The sequence below is a fragment of the Echeneis naucrates genome, chromosome 21 (genome assembly GCF_900963305.1).
Source record: "Echeneis naucrates chromosome 21, fEcheNa1.1, whole genome shotgun sequence".
Taxonomy (NCBI): domain Eukaryota; kingdom Metazoa; phylum Chordata; class Actinopteri; order Carangiformes; family Echeneidae; genus Echeneis; species Echeneis naucrates.
Window position 1 is genome coordinate 7246727 of NC_042531.1, and position 23682 is coordinate 7270408.

The window sequence follows — 23682 nt, forward strand, 5'->3', positions numbered from 1 at the left end:
AACCAGGAGTGTAATATTTCATCTTTAAACTTGCAAAAAAAAATGCAACACGTTAAAGACAATTCTTCTGCCAAAAGTTGGTAGTTAAAATCTGGTAAAATGTAAACATGAAGTTTGATATAAAATATCCACAATCAATCAGCTCAACAACAAACAGATAAAGCACAGTTAGAACACAAGTTCTCTTAAAGCTGCAATAATCAATCAAGTGAAAAAAAATGAGAGCAGCTTTAATAGGAAATCTGTTTTTGTATCAGTTAGCTTTGTCGAATGAAAGTTTGTTATTGATACGCATAGCCATGGTAACCATAGTGACCAAAAGGCCACTGTCATTGTGGTAACTATGAAAGCCCCAATCAAAAAAAAAAAAAAATAAATAAAACACACAGCGCCTTCAGCTGGACTCAGATGCAGCTGCAGGAAATGGTCGACTCAGCTTCGTCCACCTCCTCTCCATACAAGGTGATGAGCCGTGGGTGCACCCTGAAAACAAACACACACACAGGATGGACACAGGTACTGTGGAGCACTGATTTCATTATAGCACATATTCAAATGGAACACAAAGGTCAACTCTCCCAAAGAAAGACAGGCCTGACTTTTCTTTTAGTTTATGGTGCTCACTTTGACCTGGAAAAAAAACTCAACCATATTCATCTGGACGAGTCTTTAGATATAATAAAATATAAAAAAAATAATCCTGGTACTGTGAACACGACTACTTCATAGGAACTTTTTGTTTAAATATTCCATAGAAAAAAAAAGCATAAAGCATAAAAGCAAATGACCAAATCTAAAATATTCATACTCATTTATTAAATGTTTTTAATTTGGTGATTTTGGATTTTCTAATACCTCAAAAAAATCTAACCGGCATATTAAATAAATGTATTAATTTATTAAATATTAGGTAGGTGGGTCATTGTTTGCAGTTGTGTTTCACCACGTACAGCAGTTATCAGTTGTTTTTTTTCCCCTTCAGGGATAAATCACCGTACCTGATGAGCACTTCGTTGGTGATTTCCACTAGCTCTCCATCGATGTTCCAGGGGAGGGCAGCTCCCTCTGATTCGATGATGGCCGTGGATTTGGATTCCCCGTCTTCCTCACTCTCCTCCTCTGATGAACCGATCGAGGAACGGGGACGGATCCTCACTGCTGACACTGGATGTGTCTCTACGAAGGAGAAGCTGAACTGCAGACAGACAGTGAGACATAAAGGGGGACGGGCCGGCTGGTGTGAACGCAGGAGGAGGAGAGTGGTGGTGGTGTGTGCATGTCAAAGGTCATCTGAGGTGACGAAAGCAGTGGCCGGGTTTCTTCCCGTTGACTGTCCTGTTGTCAGGAGACTCCAACAGGGGGCAGCAAAGACTGAGTGAATGTCCTCTCTGTCTCTGTCCTCCGCAGGTGAATTAAAGCTGAAGGGATGACCTCACAGTTTTGATGACAGATTCGGGTATTTCATTTAACTCGGTATTTTAAGGACACCTCATACTTCTACTTCAGCGTATTCTTTACTATAGGTCCTTTTTTAAAAGACTTTACAAACAAAACATTTTGACATCATTAAAAATTAAAAGAACTTAATTTTACCTTAAAATTGTAATCTATTTAATTGATTTCAATTATTTTGTTGCTCTGATTATATTTCTAAAAGGAGTTATTTAAGTTATTTTTCTTCAGCTTGTTTTAGTTGATATGCTGTTTTTTGATTTTTAATATAAAAAACAGAATAACCAAATCCGGTCCTGGATGTTTCCTGATTCAAATGAGTGACTCCTGATCAGACTTCAGCAGAGCTTGATGACGAGATAATCATTTGAATGCGTTGGAGCAGGACACCTCTGACTTAGCGGTTTAGACTGTGACCAGCCTTCTCAGCCCTGGGTGAATTATGAAGGGCATTTTATTGCTGTAAATGCTGCTTTACTTTCAGTGTTTCCTTCAGACCTCACCTGGTGAGACTCAGACTCAGGTAAAGTTCAACGTCCACAGTGGGACTCAAACCAGGGTTGTCATGGTTATATGTGTCCTGCCTCATCAGGATGTCCTGTCTCGTCATGTTTAACGTTAAGCTGTCCGTCCAGATGTAGGTCAGTGAGTAAACAGCCTGTTTACTCTGCAGGACAGTGAGCGCCACACTGTATATTTAGTAAGTGGGTTAGTGTGTGGTCTGATGGGTCAGGCCTGCCTGAACCGGGCTAAACTAGTCATTATCTAGTTTGGGTTTGTTTGTTTTTTTAGATTAGCATCTGAGGTCTGAGCTCATTTTAATTACTTAATATATAAGTCTTATCGTAGCCTAAAATAATCCATCATTTATTTTTTTATTATATTTTGTGCAAAAAATCACAAAATACAGTAACTAGAAACCTTCAATATAAGTACAAGTACCTTAAAATCATACTGAAGTACATGATGTACAGTACTTGAGTAAATGTACCACGACACATTGATGAGGTCACTTTTGGATCCAGTTCCTGGTAGACAAAATACTGATTCCTTAAACTCTGATGCTAACATGTTTTATGATACCTTTAAACTATACTCAGTCTTCGTTTGTAAAGAAGAGAGGAAGCAGCTTCATGTTTTCTCTCCAGCAGCTGATTGACAGCGTCTCAGAGAAATGTTTGTGTTGTCTGTTGATTACTGGATTCTCACCTGTCCACTAGAGCTGCTGTATCTCTTCAGGTGTTTGATGAACTCTGACCTGGAAGTGTTTCCCACTGTGATCAGCGCCGCGCTGCCATTTGCCAAACTGCCAAAAACAGGAAAGAGGACGTTAAGGCCCCATAACACAGGAAACCTTGCGTTAGGAACATACAGGTGCGTACCTGGTGTTGGGGGCCAGTCCTCGAGGTGCGTGTGGACTCAGACAGGGGATAGACATGATGCTGATACTCAGATACAGCCCTTGCCTGGTTATCCAAGACTCTTCCCCCTCTGAATTCACCACAGAAAGATAAATAATAAAGGCAGATGAGTCAGTGACAACAAAAACCTGAACCAACTCTGAATTTCTGTCCAAAGACACAAAGTCTCCAACTAAAGATGGATATGTCTCACCTGACTCTGGATCCTGGTCCAGATCCTGGCTCTCGCCTCTGAGGAGAGAGATCAAATTTAGTTTCAAGTTTGAAACATGGTATATTAGAGTTAAACATGACGGTGAATCCCGTGAATCATACACCTCTACTTCACTGGCTAAATGGCCATTCAGAACAGAAAGAAAGTTTTGGTTCGATATTTTCAGAAAAAAAAAAAAAAAAAAAAAACTCCTTGTGACAGTTTTTATGACGAGACATTTCATATCTGTCTGATACATGAAGCTTTAAGCACTCACTCACTCAAAACAAAGCAGTTAATGAGTGAGCGAGATGAGCTGGTTCCCTGTTTCCAGTGTTGATGCTGAGCTAAAATAATTGGATTATGTGATGAATAATAATTTTTTCATTTGAACACTGATCTTCCTTTTGTCTCATTACCGATGTTCAAACAGATTCTTGGTTGATTTCTTTGCTGGGAGGAAAGACAGCTGACAGTCCTCTGGTCTGAGGGAGACACAGAAAGCAAATGTCCTTTTTTTTAAATCACAACAGAGGTGTTTGTGAGCTGATCGTATAGATCCATATGACTCAAACAGATGTCTCTGTGTTACCTCAGTCTAGCCAGTGTCTTCACCAGAGCATACTCTCGTCGCCGGGATGATGACATCCACCTCTTCTTCTCTGCCCGTGCTAAGCTCCGCCCACCAAAGCCAAACATGGCAGAGAATCCGAAGCGCACCAAGTGCCCGAGAGACGAGAAGCTGCACATGTCCACCTGCTGCAGGTGACCTGGGAGGTGAGGGAGGCAAATACAGATGTTTGACAGGGATCATTGTGATGATGAATAATCATCTCACACACACACACACACACACACTCCTGACCTCCTTCTACCACCCACATTTGGAGTGCTGCTTCTCATGAATATTAATGAGATGCTCACCATAAGACCACTTGGCCTCCTTACAGGGTGTGTGTGTGTGTGTGTTTGCAGCGGAGGGAGCAGTTTCTGGCTCTACATCAGTCCAGTCTGACCGACTCTGAAGCATCAGAATTCACAGGTCATTCACAGCAGATTTAGGACAAACATGTCTGCTGCTACTTACTGAGGCCACTTAAGTTAAACGCTTCTTCTTGTCATGATTTATTTGTTGAGCCATTTTCCATTTCACTCTGATGAGATTTTTTTTATTCTTCTAATCTTCTATTGTGCCACTGCAATTGACTTTAATTGACAAATTGTGTAATTTTTTATTGTTTAATTTTTTTACTTTTAACTTTTAAATACAATTTAAATGTAAAACATTGATTTATTGATTTTTTTTTTTTAGGAATATTGTTACTGTGGTTAGAAGTGATTAGTAATAATAACATTATTATTCATATTAATAACTCACAACTGCAATAACAAAGTCTTAACTAAAGTTACCAACAATAGAAGCAGCTGAGATAAAAACAAACAATCTCATCAAACATATTTCACCATTTCAGGCACACACACACACACACACACTCTGCCATCTGGCCACATACCTGCTGTAACCTACTGAACTGCTGTCTCCCCACCTGTCTATCTGACTGCCCGCCTGTCTGTCTCTTTGGACAGAATCTGATTTCCTCACCATATGGCTTGTTATCTGTGTGTTGTGAGGATTAAAGCTGAGATGGTCAGTGTGTCAGTGAGATCAAACCTTCTTTAAAGTGCAACCAATATTGGTTTAGACCGTATAAACTCCAGGTGGAGTTTTATTTATGAAGTACAAGAAAAAAATAGATTGTCTGCAAGCTGCCCTAATATTTGTTTTATTCACCTTTTTTTATTAAAAAAAAACAAAACAAAACTGATGCATTCACAGCTCAGGACTATTTTTCAAAATGAATCTAAATATTTATGATGTTGTCTGACTTAATATATATAAAAGAGCATTTATTGTTATATATGTTTTTCCTATATTTTCTCCTACCTACGGTAAATAAAACCAAATTAAATGTTGTATCATATTGCCATATTTGTTTACAAACTGTTTAAAACTTGTCGATCAGTGAGCCAAAGGTGGACAGAGCCTAATCAGCTGCTTCCTGTTTCTTTGTGCTGAGCTAAATGATTGCTTTAATGCTACAATGGAGAAGCTTGTTGTTCAAAACATTATGAAGGATTTAGAACTGAAACAGACTCTGGAGATATTTTCTTCAGCTGAACGGAGCAGTAGAAGTTGTGAAAAGCTGTGTGTGTTTGAGCCTCTGCTTTCATTTCCATTCTGCAGAGCTGCACTGAGCCCTCGCTCTTTAGTCTCAGCAATATTTATTTATTTTATTCTATTATTTTTTTTACAATTGTTTCTACCTAATAATTTAACAGTTCTGTTGCCACTGTTCAGGTATGTTCACAGTGTTGAGTTGTAAACACAGCTGAACTCACCTGACCTAACCTGGTGTCCGTGGGAACAGCTTCCTGCCTGGTAATTTTAACTGTTATTATTATTAAACCGTTCCCGTCTACTCCCATCTGTCACACACATAAATACACAGCTTCCAGCGTAATTAGTGTTAATGAGCCCCCACGTCACCACAAACTGTCATTCATTCACAACAACCTCGGCTGCTGTTGGCTGAATGGTGGGCAGGTTACCTGAGAGGGGAGCCTGGTAAAGGGGGCATGGCCAAAATGAGCAAAGCTGTGATTTAGAGTGAAAGTGATGCTGCAGTCAGACACCTGTTTCTCACCGCCTGATCCTCAACTCCTGTCGTTGTAGGCTCGCTTGATTGCTATTAGCTCATGAATGACCATCATCTAATCACATCAAAGCTCAGCAGGAACACAAGCACCTGACTGGCTCCCAAGTAAATGAAATTACGACAACGATTGGGGCTGATTATAGATTGATATCAGATATAATCCATCCCTGATGACTCTCACTGGTGACTATAAATCTATAGAAGATACATTTTGCAGAGTGAGATTTAAAGACTGCCTTATTGATTCATCAGCATCAAAAACCAGATGGAATCAAACCATGAATTTAATGTGACAGATCAGACGTTAAACCAACCTGAGCTAATATGGCAGCATATGGTCTGAGCAATGAACACTGATGTAATGTGGAACCAGTAGAACCTACCCAGGACAATGTGCAGTGCTGCAGTGACTGGATCTCTGACTCCATGAACAGAGCAGGGGATCACATCTGTCGACCCTGGAATGATAAACAGACATCAACACGACCTGAGAGCTGATGTGTGACATGGATGTTTGCTGTTTGGGTCTACACGCTGTGGGTCTGCACAGTGTGGGTCTGCACAGTGTGGGTCTATGTGCTGTGGTCTACGCGCTGTGTGTATACGCACTGTGAGTCTACACAGTGTGGGTCTACACACATGGGTCTACACACGTGGGTCTACACAGTGTGGGTCTATGTGCTGTGGGTCTACGCGCTATGGGTCTGCACAGTGTGGGTCTACACGCTGTGGTTCTGCACAGTGTGGGTCTACACAGTGTGGGTCTACACGCTGTGGGTCAACACGCTGTGGTTCTGCACAGTGTGGGTCTGCACAGTGTGGGTCTGCACAGTGTGGGTCTGCACAGTGTGGGTCTACACGCTGTGGTTCTGCACAGTGTGGGTCTGCACAGTGTGGGTCTACACGCTGTGGGTCTACACGCTGTGGTTCTGCACAGTGTGGGTCTGCACAGTGTGGGTCTGCACAGTGTGGGTCTACACGCTGTGGGTCTGCACAGTGTGGGTCTGCACAGTGTGGGTCTGCACAGTGTGGGTCTACACGCTGTGGGTCTACACGCTGTGGTTCTGCACAGTGTGGGTCTGCACAGTGTGGGTCTACACAGTGTGGGTCTACACACATAGGTCTACACACGTGGGTCTACACAGTGTGGGTCTACGCGCTATGGGTCTGCACAGTGTGGGTCTACACGCTGTGGTTCTGCACAGTGTGGGTCTACACGCTGTGGTTCTGCACAGTGTGGGTCTACACGCTGTGGGTCTGCACAGTGTAGGTCTTGATGTGGGTGTCCCGTGTCTCACCTGCAGGAATGATCCCCAGGGACAGCACTGGTTTTACTGGTTTCTCTGGATAGTTTGCATCCAGCTGAGCTCTGAGGACCAGAGCGTGACACATCTCTGCCACGGAGCCGTCCCCTCCAACACACACCAGCCTGACAGATGGGTGGAGACAGACCAGAGTCAGTACAGGTAGAAATCATTTGTGTCTCTGTAAAAGTTCCTCAGTGTCCCAGCTCAAAATGAAGCTCCTCTCAACTTTATTGTAAATTCTGAAATCCAGTGTTCCTGAACACAGTAAAAATGAAGCGCCATATATTGCTTCAACTCGTCAACATGACATTTTGCCCCTCAGATTTATAATTCACACAGCTTCTTGCTGACACTTGAACAGTGCAGACGTGAACTATTAAACGTGTACAAAACGAAACATCATAGTTTTTGAAACATTCCATATTTTAAAGGTGTGTGACTTTTTGGCAGTTTGTGGCAAGTCAAACAGTCAACACAACAACGTAGAAGTATTCAACCCAGTTTCTCCTTACAGATGTGCCTTTACTTTGGATGTTGTGTTGAATTTTAATCATGATTCGACATATAATGTCAGGTTTTGTGCAGGTGAGCAGAGTTTGTCAGCTGTGGTGTCTGTGCTTGGTTTGTCTCTGTTTCCTGGAGCTCATTGAAGGTTCTGTGAGGTGAAGTGACCCACCACCCCCTGTGTATGGGATTACCTGAAGCTTCGGTTGCCACGGTGACAGCCAGCCTAATTGGCAAATGTAGGTTTCAACCAAATCCTCACCAGAGCAGTTTCACACAAACACACAAACACACACACACACACACACTCAGCAGCTAGCTTAGCAACACTGAGCTAATCTTCTATAAGCACATTAAGCTTTATGAGGGCTGAGCACAAAAGAAGCTTACATACACACATGCATGTACACACACGGAGATGGGCCATCCCAGATAGAGTGATGAGAGACCTGATCAATGCTTTTGTGTTTGCAGTTATAGTTGCTATTTGTTTCAGTTACATAATCCGTTCACTTTTATTGAAGAAGTTAACTCAGTTGATATTTGGCATTTGACTTCACCTGATGCTGCGCGTGTGTGTGTGTGTGTGTGTGCGTGTGCGTATGCGTGTGCGTGTGAGCAGTCTGGGTCAGTATGTTTTAGTGTCAGGCTCTCAGAGTAAACTGCTGTTTATTGAACTGGTTCAGTTCAGTTCCTTATTAAAGGACGATGCCACTTTTGATATGTTGATAATTCTTTACCTTCAACTAACTAATCTAAAATTTGGTTCTTTGTTCTTTGTTTGGTCTCCACTGCAATAAAAACAAGAACACCCTGGTGTTCTTCATCGAGGTTCACAAGCTGCCGACTTTTAGCCTCTGACCTCCAGCCTCTGAAATCCATGGCTGCTGGCTAAAATTGAGAAGCTGCTTTTGTGTCTCCCTCTGTCTGAAATCAGGGAATCATTCTTTCAAAAGTTACAAATAATTTCAATAGTAAATCTGCACCATTACACAATAAACTGCAATTATAAGATTGACCTTCAACTCACAGAGCTACAGTAAAGGATGAATCCACTATTTCCAGACACGAACACTAATGTCACCAGGCCAATGCAAAAAATAAAGTATGTCCCTGAAGACTCTTCATTCTTTATTCATTCATTCATACATTCATCTTCTACTGCTAACCCGTGGGGTCGTCATTCTTTAATAAAACAAAATAGCTTTAAACTGCTAATCCTTTATTTTATAATATATGGTTGATTTAGCCCCAACATATGTTGTAAAATGAGTAAAGACCACTAACCCATCATATTCATCCAGCTTGCATTCCTTCATCACTGAGAGAGCGTGACCCTTCCTCTCTGTCACTGGAGAGAGAGACAGGTAGAGAAAAAGAGAGTGAGTAAGCAAAAATGAGAGATAAACAGATGGAGGGACATTGAGACAGAGTGTTCATGCATGTGTGTGGTCACATGTACTTAAGTGTGTGTTCAATAGCTGCCAAAAAAAAGTCGGACAACGGATATCACACCATCTGCTCAGAGGAGGAGAGGAAAGAGGAGTACAGCAGGAGAACACAGAGGAAGAAAGGAAAGGAAGTAAAAAACGAAAAGGGAGACAAGGAAAGAAGATGATAGGAAAGCAAACAAAGGAGATGAGACAAGGAGATGGAAAGGATGCAAGAGAGCATAGGAGGAAAGTAAAGGAGTAGATGACGGAGGAGAGGGAAGACAAGACAAGGAAAGGAAAGGAGACAAAAGGAGAAAAAGAAAGGAAACAAGGAGAGGAGAGGAGAAGGTTGTCTCCCTGTGTCACAACAGATGGGCTTGGCTCCGCCCCCTGTATCAGGTTACCTAGCGACCAGAGACTGCCATTAACTCTGACCTTAGGACCTCCTCTCCACATACAGACTTCACATCTTCCCTCATGTCGATAAAGACTCAAACTGCTGCAAGAGTTCATTGCCAAATCAGAATATTGTCATAACACATGTGAGGCATAACATCATTCCATCATCATATCTGTCCACTGCCACGGAAAAGCATAAAAAAACTATCCATAGTAATGTTGTAAAACCAGTCAGTTGATAAGGAAACAGTGGAATGGACTGACCGGTGATATCGGTGCGGATATCCGCCATCTTGAAGAGCGGAGCGACATGTTCCCTGTAGATGTGAACGGCCTCCTTCTTGTGGCTGCTGGGGTTGATGAACACCTTCAGATATTTGGGCCGGCTGCTGAATCCTGCACACACACACATGAAAACAAACAAAGAGTAAGAGGTTTGGTCTGCTGCAGCTTTATATTACTAATAGTTTTCTTTGGTCCAAACTGTGGTCCTCCATTGAGATGTCAATGCATCTAATTGATACAATTGCACCAAAGTTGTATTAAATTTCATGTTTCCACAATGATAAGCCCAATAACAAGAGATTTTACATCTCACCCAGCAGCACATCTGTCTGCGACCAGAAAATCTACAAAGCTAATGACATCCCTATCATCTTTAATTTATATGAGACACCACATTTTTCTTCAGATGCAAAATGTTTAAAGACAAACATAACGCGGCCACCTCAGCTTATTGTGAAATAGAGAAAAGTCCATCACAAAGTATGAATGAGTGATGAGAGACGTTCCCACAGCTCTGTTTTTGATTGGCAAATTCTGGACAGATGAATTGTATTTAGAGGAGTTGATGCTCCGTGTGTTGTTATATGGTATCACCTCTGAACGACAGGAGCACACAGACACACACTGAACCCCTCTACAGCTCATCATTAGACAGATTTAGAGACCGCATTATAAATCCCCATAGACCAGCACAGATCAATACACACAAACACACACACACACAGGCACACACACACCGGCTCCATTATCCTGCTCATTACAATAATCTGCTCCCAAAAGGCCGTGACCTCGCCCTGTTAATGACCCCACACACATACACACAGTGCACCTCCTGCCATCACTCCTCCCCATGGCTCTGTCCGGGCTCTCAGGAGTTCCTGTGAGGAGGAGCTACCTCACACCCCCACCATTGTTCACTCTACTGGACCCCCACCATTACCAGAAGCTCCACCACTTTGGTGCCCCAAATAACTGAGGCCCTTCACAAGTCTCACAAACATGAGTCCTGTGTTTGGTCAAACCCCTACAACATTTACCTGATGCAAACTTTTATTTCTACAGTAAAATCGTATGCAAATGTTCAAACTATTTCATTTAAGACAAAGGAAAGCAGAAACGTCTCAGATGAGGACGGGAGAGCATCAAACGTTTGGCATTTCTACTTAAAATATTATATTACTATATATTATTTTATTATTCCACCCTGATAGTTCCTGATCCATCCAAAAGTACTATGATAGGGAGTACAGCCTTGTTAACTGTTACACATTAATTAAATATCGGCTCTTGTTACTAAGTTTCTGAGTTCCTTTAAAAGTTCCCTTCCACCTGAAACTTTTCCCAGGGAAGAGTTGAAAAATAAGAGGCATGAAGCAAAGCTACTGCAGAAGGTGAAAGAGACAGGAGCATGTGAGTGTCCTGGGAAAAAAAAAATGGAAGTTAGTTATTGTAGTGAGGATGCTGGTTAGGCCCAGTGGTTGCTGTGACAATGAGCTTATGCAGGAAATTAAGGTAGTTAAACTGCTTGTTCACGACTGGCGCGATTAGGTTGTAAAAAGCATGTTTTCTCCAAATCAAGTCCAGTCTCCACTCCACAAATCTGACTACAAATCCGAGCAAAAGACACAATTTACTGTGGCGAAGAGCCACAATGAGAACAAAAAGGAGCGGCATTTGTCAAAGAATGCTTGTCAACTGTTTGTTCTAATTATTTTAAGGTATCTTAAAGGAAGAGTGGGTTTCACCTTTTCTCTTTCTTTCTTTCAATTCACAATTAAGGCTCTCTCTGTCACACACACACACACACACACACACACACAGTCTTACAGGAGATGATGTCATTCACTATGTTGATATCTTTCGAAGAACAGCAGATAGACACAGAGATGTAGAGAGATCAAGTATCCATCAGATCATCTCAGATCCTCGGCCAGTGACAGGTTGCTATGGCACTGCTAGAGCGTTACCATGGTAAACAATCCTGATGTTGCGAAGGAGAAGTGTTAAGTTTCTGACAGAGCAGAAGCCTGAGCTTTAATTCACTCTAAGCTCTCGTTTCTGCTTCTCCGAGGGTGAAATGGCTGCTTTTCTCTGTTCCATAGAGTACATTTGATATATTTTGATTGCTGTTGGACAAAACAAGATATTCAAAGGTCACTTTGACCACATTACAAAAAGTAATGGCACAAATCATAATCATCAATAAATCCACTGGTTAGACTCTGGATATTTTATATTTCCTCAACTCAACTCAATTCCTTATTTATTTCTTCATGTGTTAAAGAATTTGTTTGTGTTCACTTGAACCTTGTGGAACATTGATAGATCATTTCAACTTTCATTTCATACCTCGAACAGTCAGTTGATGGATAAAACAATATTGTCACATTATTTAAAACATTTTCAATCATGTTTAAACAGTTTCAAGCAGATGGACCTTTTGGACCATATAGGTAGAGATGTGTGCTACTGTACAGAAAACTTTTTGTCCTTTTCCTGACATGTTTTACCTGAATATTAAAAGAGGCAGGTAGGCACATCACTATGGATACAGTCAGTGACTTCATGGACATTGGTTAATATGTAACGCGCACACACAGACACACAGACACACACACACACACACACACACACACACATTGAGTCCACATTAAGTTTCAGTCCACTGACTGAAACTGAAGATACAAACTAGATGAGAACAATATTGACTCAGTTGAGTTGATATTTTGAGGTGAGAAGCTGAACTGTTGTAAGTGATTGGAAAAAAATGTATTGATACTCAAATAATCATTGATGTGGTCATATGGTTCCTCATCTGGTAGTCCCTATTTCTGCTGCTCTTCTGTTTTATAGCATCATAACTTAAACAAGCAAGAGATGAATGAAGAGTCCTGAAAGCATCTGATGTGTGTTTGGACATTTTGATGTTGAGTGAGTGTTCTTCTAGTCTGATGTATTCATCAGATGTATTCATCAGACTAGACATGAATATTTATTTAATAATGCATTTCATACACTTCACTTCTCTTATTTTCACTATCAGTTATTCAATGCTGTTATGCTTCTGCCTGAAATTCAATAAGGGACCGAAAAAGGATTTGAATTTGATAAAATGCTATCAAACTTCACTCCTGCTTGCCACACAATGTGCGCTAATGTCATTTTGACCTCACAACAGGTTATAGCATTACCAACCAGCCATCACCACCTCCCATAGATTATACTTTGTCACAGTGAGCCAAATCTAACAGCTCTGTAAGCGAACAGGAAAGTGGCATTGGATTGACAAGACAATTGATCTGGGAGGAGTCGTGACGGCACCTGGCGGCCAGGGCAAGCTCAGTCCGACCGCCCCATGAACTCCACCGCGGGGCTGTCAGTCTGCCTGTTGTACTGTTAAACAACTGCAGTCAATCCATCCCACCAACTGACTGTGCGTATGGAAACAGACTCTTTACAGCATCGCTGCTCGCCTTTTGTCACTCTGACTGCCATTCACTCTCAGCACAGCATTCTGCAGCTGCTTCATGCAGCAAATGACACAGAATAACCCTCTGAAAACAGGAAGTGTCTGCTCTCTGCTCACCATTGTGCTGGTGAATGTTCGGACCTGAAGGTTAAGAAGTGGCAGCGGACTGCCAGCTCTGCAACACCACGATTGACAAAACAATACGCTTTTCACACTGACCTCTGGCTGGAAAATAGGCTTAATGTCCTCACAGCAGCACAGCCACCATATGTGTGTGTTTACCTTCCACGTACACACACACGGCAAACTTGTCCGCTGCGGTGTGTAAAGTCACAAAAGCCATCACAGTTTGATGTGCAGTGTGACCATGTGAGCTGACACAAGACCTGCAACCCATTCGTGTGTGTGTGTGTGAGAGACGGAGAACGACAGAGGCCACAAACTTAAAGAAGTTGTGACTTTGCTGCTGGGCCTCATGGGTAATCTGGTTTGATGAACAGATGGACAGATAGACAGACAGGTGACCAGCGATAACCTGTCAGACCGATGCCATGGTGACAGGACAATGGGAGCATGCATGCGTGACCTATGACCTCTTCATTTATGGATAGCTTGTAATGTCTCTGTTGGAGCTGACATCACTGGATGAACGTAGAAAATCTGAAATGTAAAGTGTGTCTGTGTGTGTACGTGCATGTGTGAGAGTTAAATCCATACACACATTCAATCACAACATTTCTATTGTGTGTTAAGTGTCAGCCAGGCCCCGCCCCCTTCAGTACACATGGTAAACCAGTGTCTGGGAACTTCAGCGCACAGCAGTGTCCTGAACATTATTAATCAGGTGCTTTCCATTAAACCTAGTAACTGTATCCATTGTTAATCCAAGAAAAAAAGCTACCTCCAGAAATCAGGTGGAAAGTCTGAAACCAGAAGACTGTCTTCAGCTTCTGTCACATCATTTTGTCCTTGCAGTTTGCATCAGCGTGCATTTGAAGACTGATTTTAAATTAAGATGCAACAGAGACACATGTTCACGTGGGCAGTTGTAATTTAGCTAATCTCTCTCACAGACAAAATGAATCAACTGATTACACCATGTTACTGAGTACTGCTGAATGTGTGTGTGTGTGTGTGTGTGTGTAATCTGTGTCTCTTTGTACTGGTGGATTACCAGATTAGCTCTTGTGTCTGATGTAATGGTGACTCACTTTATTAAACTGAGTGATGAAAAAGCTGATATAAATATTGAAATTATAATCCGATCAGCTGCCACTGTCTGAAAACTAGCTAATCCTCAGACACGGCATAGTTGGCGAATCTTATCTCCTATCATGTCACCCACAGGAATACAGGCAACAAGTGGGCACAAGTGGATTTGATTGATATGGGATGGATAACGTGTATATTTGAATCACCAAGAAAAAACTCTTGAGGTGAAATCCTCTCATTCGGATCATTCGGACTGACCCAAGTTCCTTTGCCCAAGGAAAAGACCAGGCAGATAGAAGTTACAAAATCATTACTCATGAAGGTCTATTGGAGAAGATTTTAGAAGGTCAGATTTTAATGAGGCAGAAAGCACAACAGGGATTTTGGGGGCAAGTAGACAATTAATGAGATGCGGTAAAATCCTATTGTCATCACCACCCTCAGACTGGCAAATCAAAGCTCTAAAATTCGAAAAACAAAATAACATGGCTATTATAAATCGTCTTGTTTTAGAGTCAGTACAAAGACAACCTGTAAGACTGGTTCTTCACTGTGATTTTGTTCAAATGGGCAGGTTAATATATACAATGCTTCATGCTAATTACAACAGATTACTTGATGGAGTGGTTATTTATAATCTTATAATCTTACAGTATGACGTCCACAGAAGTAATGAGTCGTGTATTTGGGCTGTTATGTAACACAGACAAGCTCTTACTCTTACTCAGTTTGTTGTTTAATAAGACTATAGGTGTTATATCTGTAGTTTGATGGTCACATAATCTGAACCACAAAAAAATATGTATTTCCAGTCACTCAAAGTTAGGCCACTGGGCAGACAGTTTAGGTATGATTTATCAAAGTCAAGCATTTTAACTGGTTTATAACACTAAAGGTTTCCACTTGTCAACATCATCAGGGTATTTTGGGAATCAGTGTGGGTTTTTGTTTGATTCTACTCGACATCAACCAATGATAATATGCAAATGATTTGATGTGTTTAAGAAACATAATTGCCGACAGTTTAAATTTTGAAGAACTGCTTTACACCAAAGAAAAATTATTTGAGGTCTCAGCGCTGATGAAGGGATTCACAACAGTCACAAGATCTGAACTTTTCAGCTCACTACTAAGATCTACCCACGTTTATTTATTATTATTATTTTTATTTCAATTATTGCTGTCCTGTAGGTATGGACATCTTATTGTTGGTGCAGTGGCTGGAAATGATTCGTCATTGTAATCTTCTTAATGTTATTTTCCACTGCTGCTGCTTGTGGTGTTTGTATATTCGTTTATGCAGGTCTAGGTGAAGAGGGTTTCCATGGGTCTGCTGTCGATTATGAAGACGGTGTATCTGATTGTGTGTGGTACCTGTGAGCAGCTCCTTCAGGGTGTTGTACCAGGTATGTGTGTGTTCGGCAGAAGCATTATGGAGGTGCAGAGTGTCCTCCTCGAGCCTCTTCCCTCTCCTCCTGCTGTAGAACAGAGCCACACCAAGTACGGGTCCTCCTGACTCCTGGCCCGCTGCTCGCCGCCGCTTTACCTTCACTGCGAACACATTCTGCAGCAGCACCACACCTGGCTCTGGCACACAGGCCTCACCTGCAGAGGTAAGGAAAAATATAATGCACAATACCTGAACACAACATACATGTTACTTCAATAACAGTGTAATTCTTTAAAACTTATTGCTGACTATGAAGTGTCTGGTGCTAACTTCGGTCATGTCCATGTTTCAGAGAGAAGCAGAAACAGGATTATGCTCCTGCCTTTATGCTAAGGTAGGATAAACACTTCCTAGTCTTATCTCTATGCTGGTGGCACATGAAAAACCATTCACCATTTTGTTTGACTTTTTTTTCTTGTTTTCTTGTTTGTTTGTTTGTTTTTTTTTTATTATTTTCTGTTATAACAGCTATTATTACTATGCTATGTTTTATTCCATGTAGTTGTGTCTGCAAAGTCACTATTTAGTGTTTTATTTTGGCATCCAAAAATAATATTACTATAATAATAATAACTCTTTTTTGTGAATTACTTAGGGATGTTCACATTATTCTGTCCTCCCTGTGAACCATTGGCTACTACTACTACAAGAAGTAGCTAGATTTATCTGTGGTCACTTTACATAATATAATTAACTCCATTAATCACTAATCCATTGATCCGTAGACTGTGTAGTAACACCTGTCAATCATTCAGTATAATCGGGGGGAAATCTGAAATCTCATTGGTTCACTTCTGATTACTCATCTGATCTTCTGAGGATAATGTCAGCAAACTTCGGAGTTACATAACATACGCACGCACGTGCAGACACACATTACTCACACCTTGCATGTCAATAATCGAGCTGCAGAGACAATCTGTTTGCCGTTTTTCCGAATGGCTGACTGTAGCACAACAACTAAATAAGTCCCCAGAAGAGAACAAAATGTATTTCCCAGTAGACCAACTTCATGAAAGAGACATCTGAAAACTTTGCACAAAGCACATCCAAATGGAAACAGGGTCAATTATATATTTTTTTATTCAGAATTTTGACTTATAGCTCACATTTTGTATTTGTCAGATTGTATCTTGCTCTCAGTGCCTAGAAAGTGTGTTTGAGCACAGGGTTAAAATAATCATATGAAATGATTAGTCATCTTAAACAACAATTACTTTGTAAAAGGAAAAAAAACTAAACAAAACTACAGTACCCTTTTGTCTGCCTGTGTAAAGTCTTCCCTAGCAATTGTTATTACAGACACATCTAAACTATTTAATGATTTGATAGAGGATGTTGAGACTTAACATTTTTACGATACCATCCTACACTGAACACATTAACTACCCCTAACCACATAAAATTGGGGAGAAAGCTTTTTTGGTCAGCATGGCCAAGAGAAGTGAATTGAGCAAGCAAAATCTGTGTTAATGTCCATATGTGCATATGTTTTTGTTATGTTTTTGATATTGTGGATCAGCCAATAGAATTTATTGAGCAAGTGTACCTAGTGAACCTAGCTGAGGATTTCTAAAATAATCCACAGATTACTCAAAGATGAAATTAATCCTTATTTGTTTATGTTATTATGTTACTGATGTCAAAAATGACTTTGGACAAACATCTGTCCATGGAGAAATATATTAATCCACTTTGATCATTAGAAATGCTAAATCCATTCAGATTTTTTAATTGTTCATCTTTTTAGATTTAAACCCTTCAATAGACAGAATATAGTATTCAATATTATGTGATATATAAAAGAGGTTAGAGCCCAAACCAAAGTGTAACCTATTTTGTATTTACTTTATAACAGATATTTATAGCTACAGATCTTTGTATTGATGCCTTCAAAGCTGATCCACCCAGCATGTTTAATCTCTGAAGAAGTCCGGTCATTATTATTTTATTTATAATAATCTCATATTGTTTGACAATTCAATGAACAGTGATGAAAAACACTCTAATTTTAAGTGGAGGCATATTTTGTGATTAGAATTGAGTGGATTATACTACACAATCCCCCCCCTTTGAGATCTATAGGTATACTCTATAAATATCATGTTGAAATTTAAGGACTTTTTGTATTATTTAATAAGTGCAGGTGTTTATTAATGTACCATATTTCTCAATAAATGCAAGTTCCACAATTACAGTATATTTTATATTATTAAACCTGCAAAATATAAACAGTTTTGAACAAGTCAGATGGCACAAAGCTATCGTCTATAGTTAGAATTAGTGACAGTTCATTTATCCATGCTGTTGTCAAATATCATATACCCATAACCACCCACCCCTTGTCCACCCAGAGAGGCCACCATCCATATGTCATTTAATATTGTAACAAACAGCTGTGTTCGGTTTTGTGAAATGTGAGTTCTAGTTGCAGGACTAATTTGGAGCTGTCTGTTAAAATTTCTTGAATGCATGTTTAAGTCAGAAATGACACAAATATAGCTCTCAAGAAGCTTATTCTTACACTATTTTCACCACCTAATTACTAATCTGTCGTTAGAACTGAGCAGATAGTGTACATACTTTGGGTTTGTCAGCTGCCTGCTACCTGCTACAGCTGGAAACAAGGTTCAAAAGGGATGGAAACAATAAATGTGTAAAAGAAATGTCAACACAAATTCTGTCCAGACAACAAATGTAGAAGAAAAATGTCTATGTTCATTCAAGAGTGAGACAGATTTTCCATCCACCCCAATAGAGATGACTCTGATCTGAGCTGACAGAACCGACAGAGCTGCTGGACACAACACACAACACACATACATGCTGTGCATCAGCCATCACAGGTAGTGTATTAGCTGGTTCCAGATGGAGATGAGCTTCCTCCCATCATGCCCTCACCAACCCACTGCGCTAACACACACACACACACAGGTTGGTGTGTGTGAGGTTACTGACATAATTCATTCCCTGGCCCTTTACTATAGCCATAATCATTGCATCTAACCGGCAAAACCTTACACTACAATTAAATCTTAATCCAGCATCTCTTTGTTGTGAGGACTGAATGAAATGTCCAAATAGCCATAGAAAAACCACACACACAAACACAAGCAAATATATATGTATTACGTAAGGTTAGTATTATCGTACAAGCTTCCTTTTGCTCTGTAATAACAACAGAAATACATCCAACAGCCTCTAGCCGCTATAAATAAATTGGACTTGTAAGGACAACAAAACACCAGGCATACACACACACACACAGTGCCAGTCCAGTCCCATGGTGACCAGACCATGTGGCTGACTGTGGGGTGTAATGGCTCGTGGTTTACACGCACAAACACACTGGCACATTGAGGCTGCAACTCTACATCACTCCCTTAGTGTCACTGATGACAGTGGTCACATAACCTGCTCCATCACTGTGATATCATTGATTGCTTGTAAATTGATCAGTTATCATTCTTTCACACTTGACCAGATACTTTACTGACTGCAGGAAAGCCGAGCATCCCAATTCTAGACTAATGACCTGGACAGTTTTTTATATTTAAAGACTGAACACAGACTAAATATCTGCTGATTGGCATGATGTTTCACGGTGCCCTGGATAAAGGAGGCAGACCTGCTTCGCACAGCTGGAGAAAATTTCATGAAGCTGCAGATGAAGGAAGATTGAATTAAAACAGCAGGTTGAACTACATTTACATTTACAATTACACATTTAGCAGATGCTTTTTTCCCAATGACTATACAGAAGATTACTCAAATATCTCATTCCTATTGACACTTTTAAATCCATGAGCATGTATGTTCAATGATTTGCATCAGAACAGAACAATGAACATTGATTTCTTGTGAACTAATGGTGTGGGAGGCATTTGAAAGGTTTTCATACTGTACTGACTGAAGGTAAGATACCTCAGGTCTCAGGTCTCACATACAGAGAGACAGACAGGTTGTTGGGTGAGATGGAATGAATTAATGTGTAGAAATAAACAACAACAGCTGATCCATTTATATAGAAATATATAATCAACACACACACAGCATGCTGACAGGCTGACTGTGTGTGTGTGTGTGTGTGTGTGTGTGTGTGCGTGTAAGTGTGTGTTAATCCCCTCTCACTGAGAGACTCTAATAACCCCCCACGGGCTGAACCAACTGCTCTCTACTGCTGCCAACACACGGACACACACACACAAAGTTCTGGCTTAATGACATTAGCTTGGATGAAATACAGCAAAACAGATTGGCTTCACATACACACATACACACACTGTATTTACACCTTCATCCTGCTCCACTAACCAGTTCTGTCTGAACGGTTTTGAACCAAAAACTAACACACAACAGAGGACATTACCAAAGCTATATAAATAATATTACCACAAAGAGTCACACTATCTATTCCAAACTGAGGAAAACTCCTTTTAGCTCCATCCTTTTCAGAAATGTTTCCTTTCACAGAATAAAAATGAAAAACTGTATGTGATTTGTTTTTAGCTTGTTGGAAATGTAGCTGTCCTAAAATCCAGATTTTGCTGATGCTTTTAGTCACACAGATTTTGTATGGAGGCATCTGCTTTGATCAAAGCTGCAGAAAACAAGTATGGACAAGATGCTACATGGAAGATGGTGACCTGCATCTACAGTGAGTCCAACTTCTCAAGGTGGAGAAGAAAAATCATCAAATTTCTTTTTCTTTATGACTTTTAATGTACTCACGGATTTCACCAATAGTTTTTTACATGTTAACATTATCTTGGAAGATTAAATAATGTGTTCATTAGGGACATATTTTTCTCCCTTATATCATAGTTGTATTGTTTATCAGTTGCTTTCAACAATATTGATGATGTTGGCTCTGGTAACTTTTGTGGTATCACTCACCCCTAATATGCTGAGGTCCTATTGCACAAGTTACACAAATTATTTAGTTTTCATTTTGTAAAAATTCAAAACAGGTTTGTTTTCTGAAAAAGAGCCATGGAAAACACTCATTTTATCTCCCATGTAGTGGATGTATGTGTCCAGATGTCGACTTTCAGGTGGTCTCAACATGACAGAACTTCTCCATTACAGCACCAGCTGCCTAGACACATACACAGTCTGTCTGCCTGTCGGCAGCGATCACCATGACAACCCGTCACTGCAATAACTGACCTGTGGGGTTCTCAGGGGTGATGGGGGTCCAGGTTAGTCTGGTTCGGGTGAGCAATACATCGTGGCTCTTCTTCCCCAGTTTGAAAATCCCACGTAGCACAATACATTGACTGAAACATGAACACACAAAATATATTTCAAGCAATCAGAGGCCATTGTCATGTCTCTATCAATTAAAATCAATCAATTTTCATTTTACATTATATACTCACACTGTCAAATTTCAAAATTAACACATAAAAAAAGTCAGGGCACCTTGCACAGTATTTTTTTACATTTCTTAAAAGCAGTCACCATTTGCTTTGATAGCAGTTTTGCACACTCTTGGCATTCTCCCATTCAGCCTCACTGACTGTTTTCCAATAGAGTTCCCACATATGCTGAGCACTTGTTGGCTGCTTTTCCTTCACTCTGCCGTCCAACTCAGATTTTTTTGGAGGCAAGGTCATCCTGTGCGGCACTCCATCACTCTCCCTATTGGTCAAATGGGTCTTACTGGAGGAGAGTTTGGGGTCATTGTTTTGTTGAAAAACAAATGATGGTCCTGCTAAGTGCAAATCAAATTGAATGGTGTGTCACTGCAGTGTGTTGTGGTAGCCAGCTGGTTAAGCGTGCCCTGAATGCAGTGTCACCAGCAAAGCAGTGCCACACAATCACACCTTCTCCTCCTTCATGCTTCACAGTGGGAACAACATGCAAAAGTGGCCAAAGTCCAAGTTTCTATTGGTCTACTTCTGTTGATGACTTGTGTTCTTAGCTCAAACCTGTTCTTTGTAAATGTGTCATCAATTCAATCCGAAGTCCTGATTGATGGGTCTCCCCTTAACAATTGATGTTGAACTGCGTCTGCAACTTGAGCTCTGAGAAACATTTATGTAAGCTTCAATATGGGGTGTTGTTAATTGGTGATTCCTGAAACTTGTAACTCTATTGAATTTATACTCTGAAGGAGAAATTACTTTTTATCTTTGTTCCTTTGCGCTGTCAACACAAGAGCCACTTTCATTATACTATTCAATGGCTTCTGCTTGAGCGCTTTAGGAAACCTTGAAAGTTCTTGACAGTATCTAGTTTGGCTGACCATAAAGTCTTAATATAATGATGGCATAACACATTTGGTCTCAAACACTTTAATAGGGCATGAAATTTCACAGCATTTAGCATTTGGCTAAGTATAACTGTTAAGTGAAATCCGTTGCAGTTGACTACCTCATGAAGTTGGTTAAGATATGCCTGAAAGTGTGAAACTGTCTGCTTTGAGGGATCTAAAATATGAAATAATTAAGTTTAACAATTTTATAGTTATGACTTCTTTAGCAACAACGTAGAAAATAGTAAAAAGAAAGAAAAATCTTAGGGATGCTCCAGCTCTAGCTATTGCTGTTGCTGATTCATTTGTGATTTCTGCAACATTAGTTAATAATGGGTGTAACAATGCATCTGTTATAGTCGATAGGAAGACATTGTATGACTTATTAATGCTTTCTTGAATCGTATGAACAGGAGCAGTCAGGAGTACAGTTCAGCCATGTCCATAACATCATAGCTGCAGCCACACCTACACCCAGAGCAGCTGCGGTTTATATTCATGGAGTTTGGCCTTTTGAAAGAAGCTGTCAGGAATAATTGCATCACTTAAAATGTCAGATCATCTCCTCCTACAATGATATTTTATATTATATATATTTCATATTTCCCTAAACTGTGTTATGACTGGACAGTCCCTATGGATCAAGAGGAAGATAAAACACTTTGCGAAGGAATGCACAAAAAAAAAAAAATAATATATATATATATATATAAGGACCCATTCTTTTGTTTGTAATTTTGTTTGTAATTCAGTGAAGTTTTAACGACGGGGCTTTTACTTTGAAAAGGTTTGCGCGATTTCTTTCGCACTTTACCTGAAGAAACGAATTATTTTATTTAAGTAAGTTTAACCTCCACCCTTCTCTGGTTCTGTGTAGAAGATGGAGCTAAAGGAAGCTCACCTGTCCTCTTCCTCCTGCTGCTCAGCGTCTTCCTCCTCCAGCTCCTTCTGCTCCCTCTTCTTCTTCTTCTTCTTCTTCTTGCCGCTCCGTTTCTCCTTTTTCTTCTTCGTCGTGCTGCCTCTCTGCAGCTCCTCCTCGGGCTCCGACATGTTTATCGAACCAAACAAATAAACAAACAAACAACACAAGGTCCCTCTCCGATAAACAAAGCGAAAGATAAACGTACAGTAAGCTGATCACCGCCAGGTTACGGTGTATTTCCGGGGTCTTGTCGCTATGGTGACTGGCATCAGCTTTATCGCGTGGACACAGCTCGTGCACGGAATGCATGACGCGCGTACGTTCTTTGAATATGCGGGAGCGCGCACAGAGTGAATGAAAGCTTAAAAGAAAATCTGAAAATACTTTTTTTTTGTTTTTATTGTGTTTTGAGAAAAATGTGCTCAGGGTAAACCTAGAAAAACTCATCTCGTGCAGATAATGTTAATATTATAATAATGTTTTATTACTTATATATGACATATTTATATTAATGTTTTCAGTGTTCGAATTAAAGATACCAGCCAATGGCATTGTTGTATCCCACTACTGCTTCTTACACAAAAAGAAACAGTAAATAACCATCTGTCTGACACTGGCCATTCCTTTTGCCCCAAAATTATTTGATAGTCATGAGATTT

General features: G+C 40.3%; 1 protein-coding gene across 1 annotated transcript; it reads right to left on the reverse strand.

Moving 5' to 3' along the window:
• Nucleotides 1–226: 226 nt before the first annotated feature.
• Nucleotides 227–23332, reverse strand: cerkl (CERK like autophagy regulator). Its single transcript, XM_029530772.1, has 15 exons — nucleotides 23229–23332; nucleotides 23003–23059; nucleotides 21012–21121; nucleotides 15767–15997; nucleotides 9691–9822; nucleotides 8882–8945; nucleotides 7082–7212; nucleotides 6167–6241; nucleotides 3659–3836; nucleotides 3486–3551; nucleotides 3067–3104; nucleotides 2835–2943; nucleotides 2662–2758; nucleotides 999–1195; nucleotides 227–483 (listed from the first exon to the last, which is right to left on the reverse strand). Exons 1-15 carry the CDS (start codon nucleotides 23330–23332, stop codon nucleotides 405–407), a joined length of 1668 nt encoding a protein of 555 aa, XP_029386632.1. The 3' UTR covers nucleotides 227–404.
• Between the last annotated feature and the right edge of the window lie 350 nt (nucleotides 23333–23682).

Excerpts from the sequence above, each read along its gene's own strand:
- cerkl (XM_029530772.1), bottom strand. The coding sequence starts at position 23,332 with ATGCATTCCGTGCACGAGCTGTGTCCACGCGATAAAGCTGATGCCAGT. Across the intron at positions 9,823-15,766 it reads CCTGAAGGAGCTGCTCACAG|GATTCAGCAGCCGGCCCAAA; the intron begins GTACCACACACA and ends GTGTGTGTGCAG. Across the intron at positions 2,759-2,834 it reads GGACTGGCCCCCAACACCAG|TTTGGCAAATGGCAGCGCGG; the intron begins GTACGCACCTGT and ends TGTTTTTGGCAG.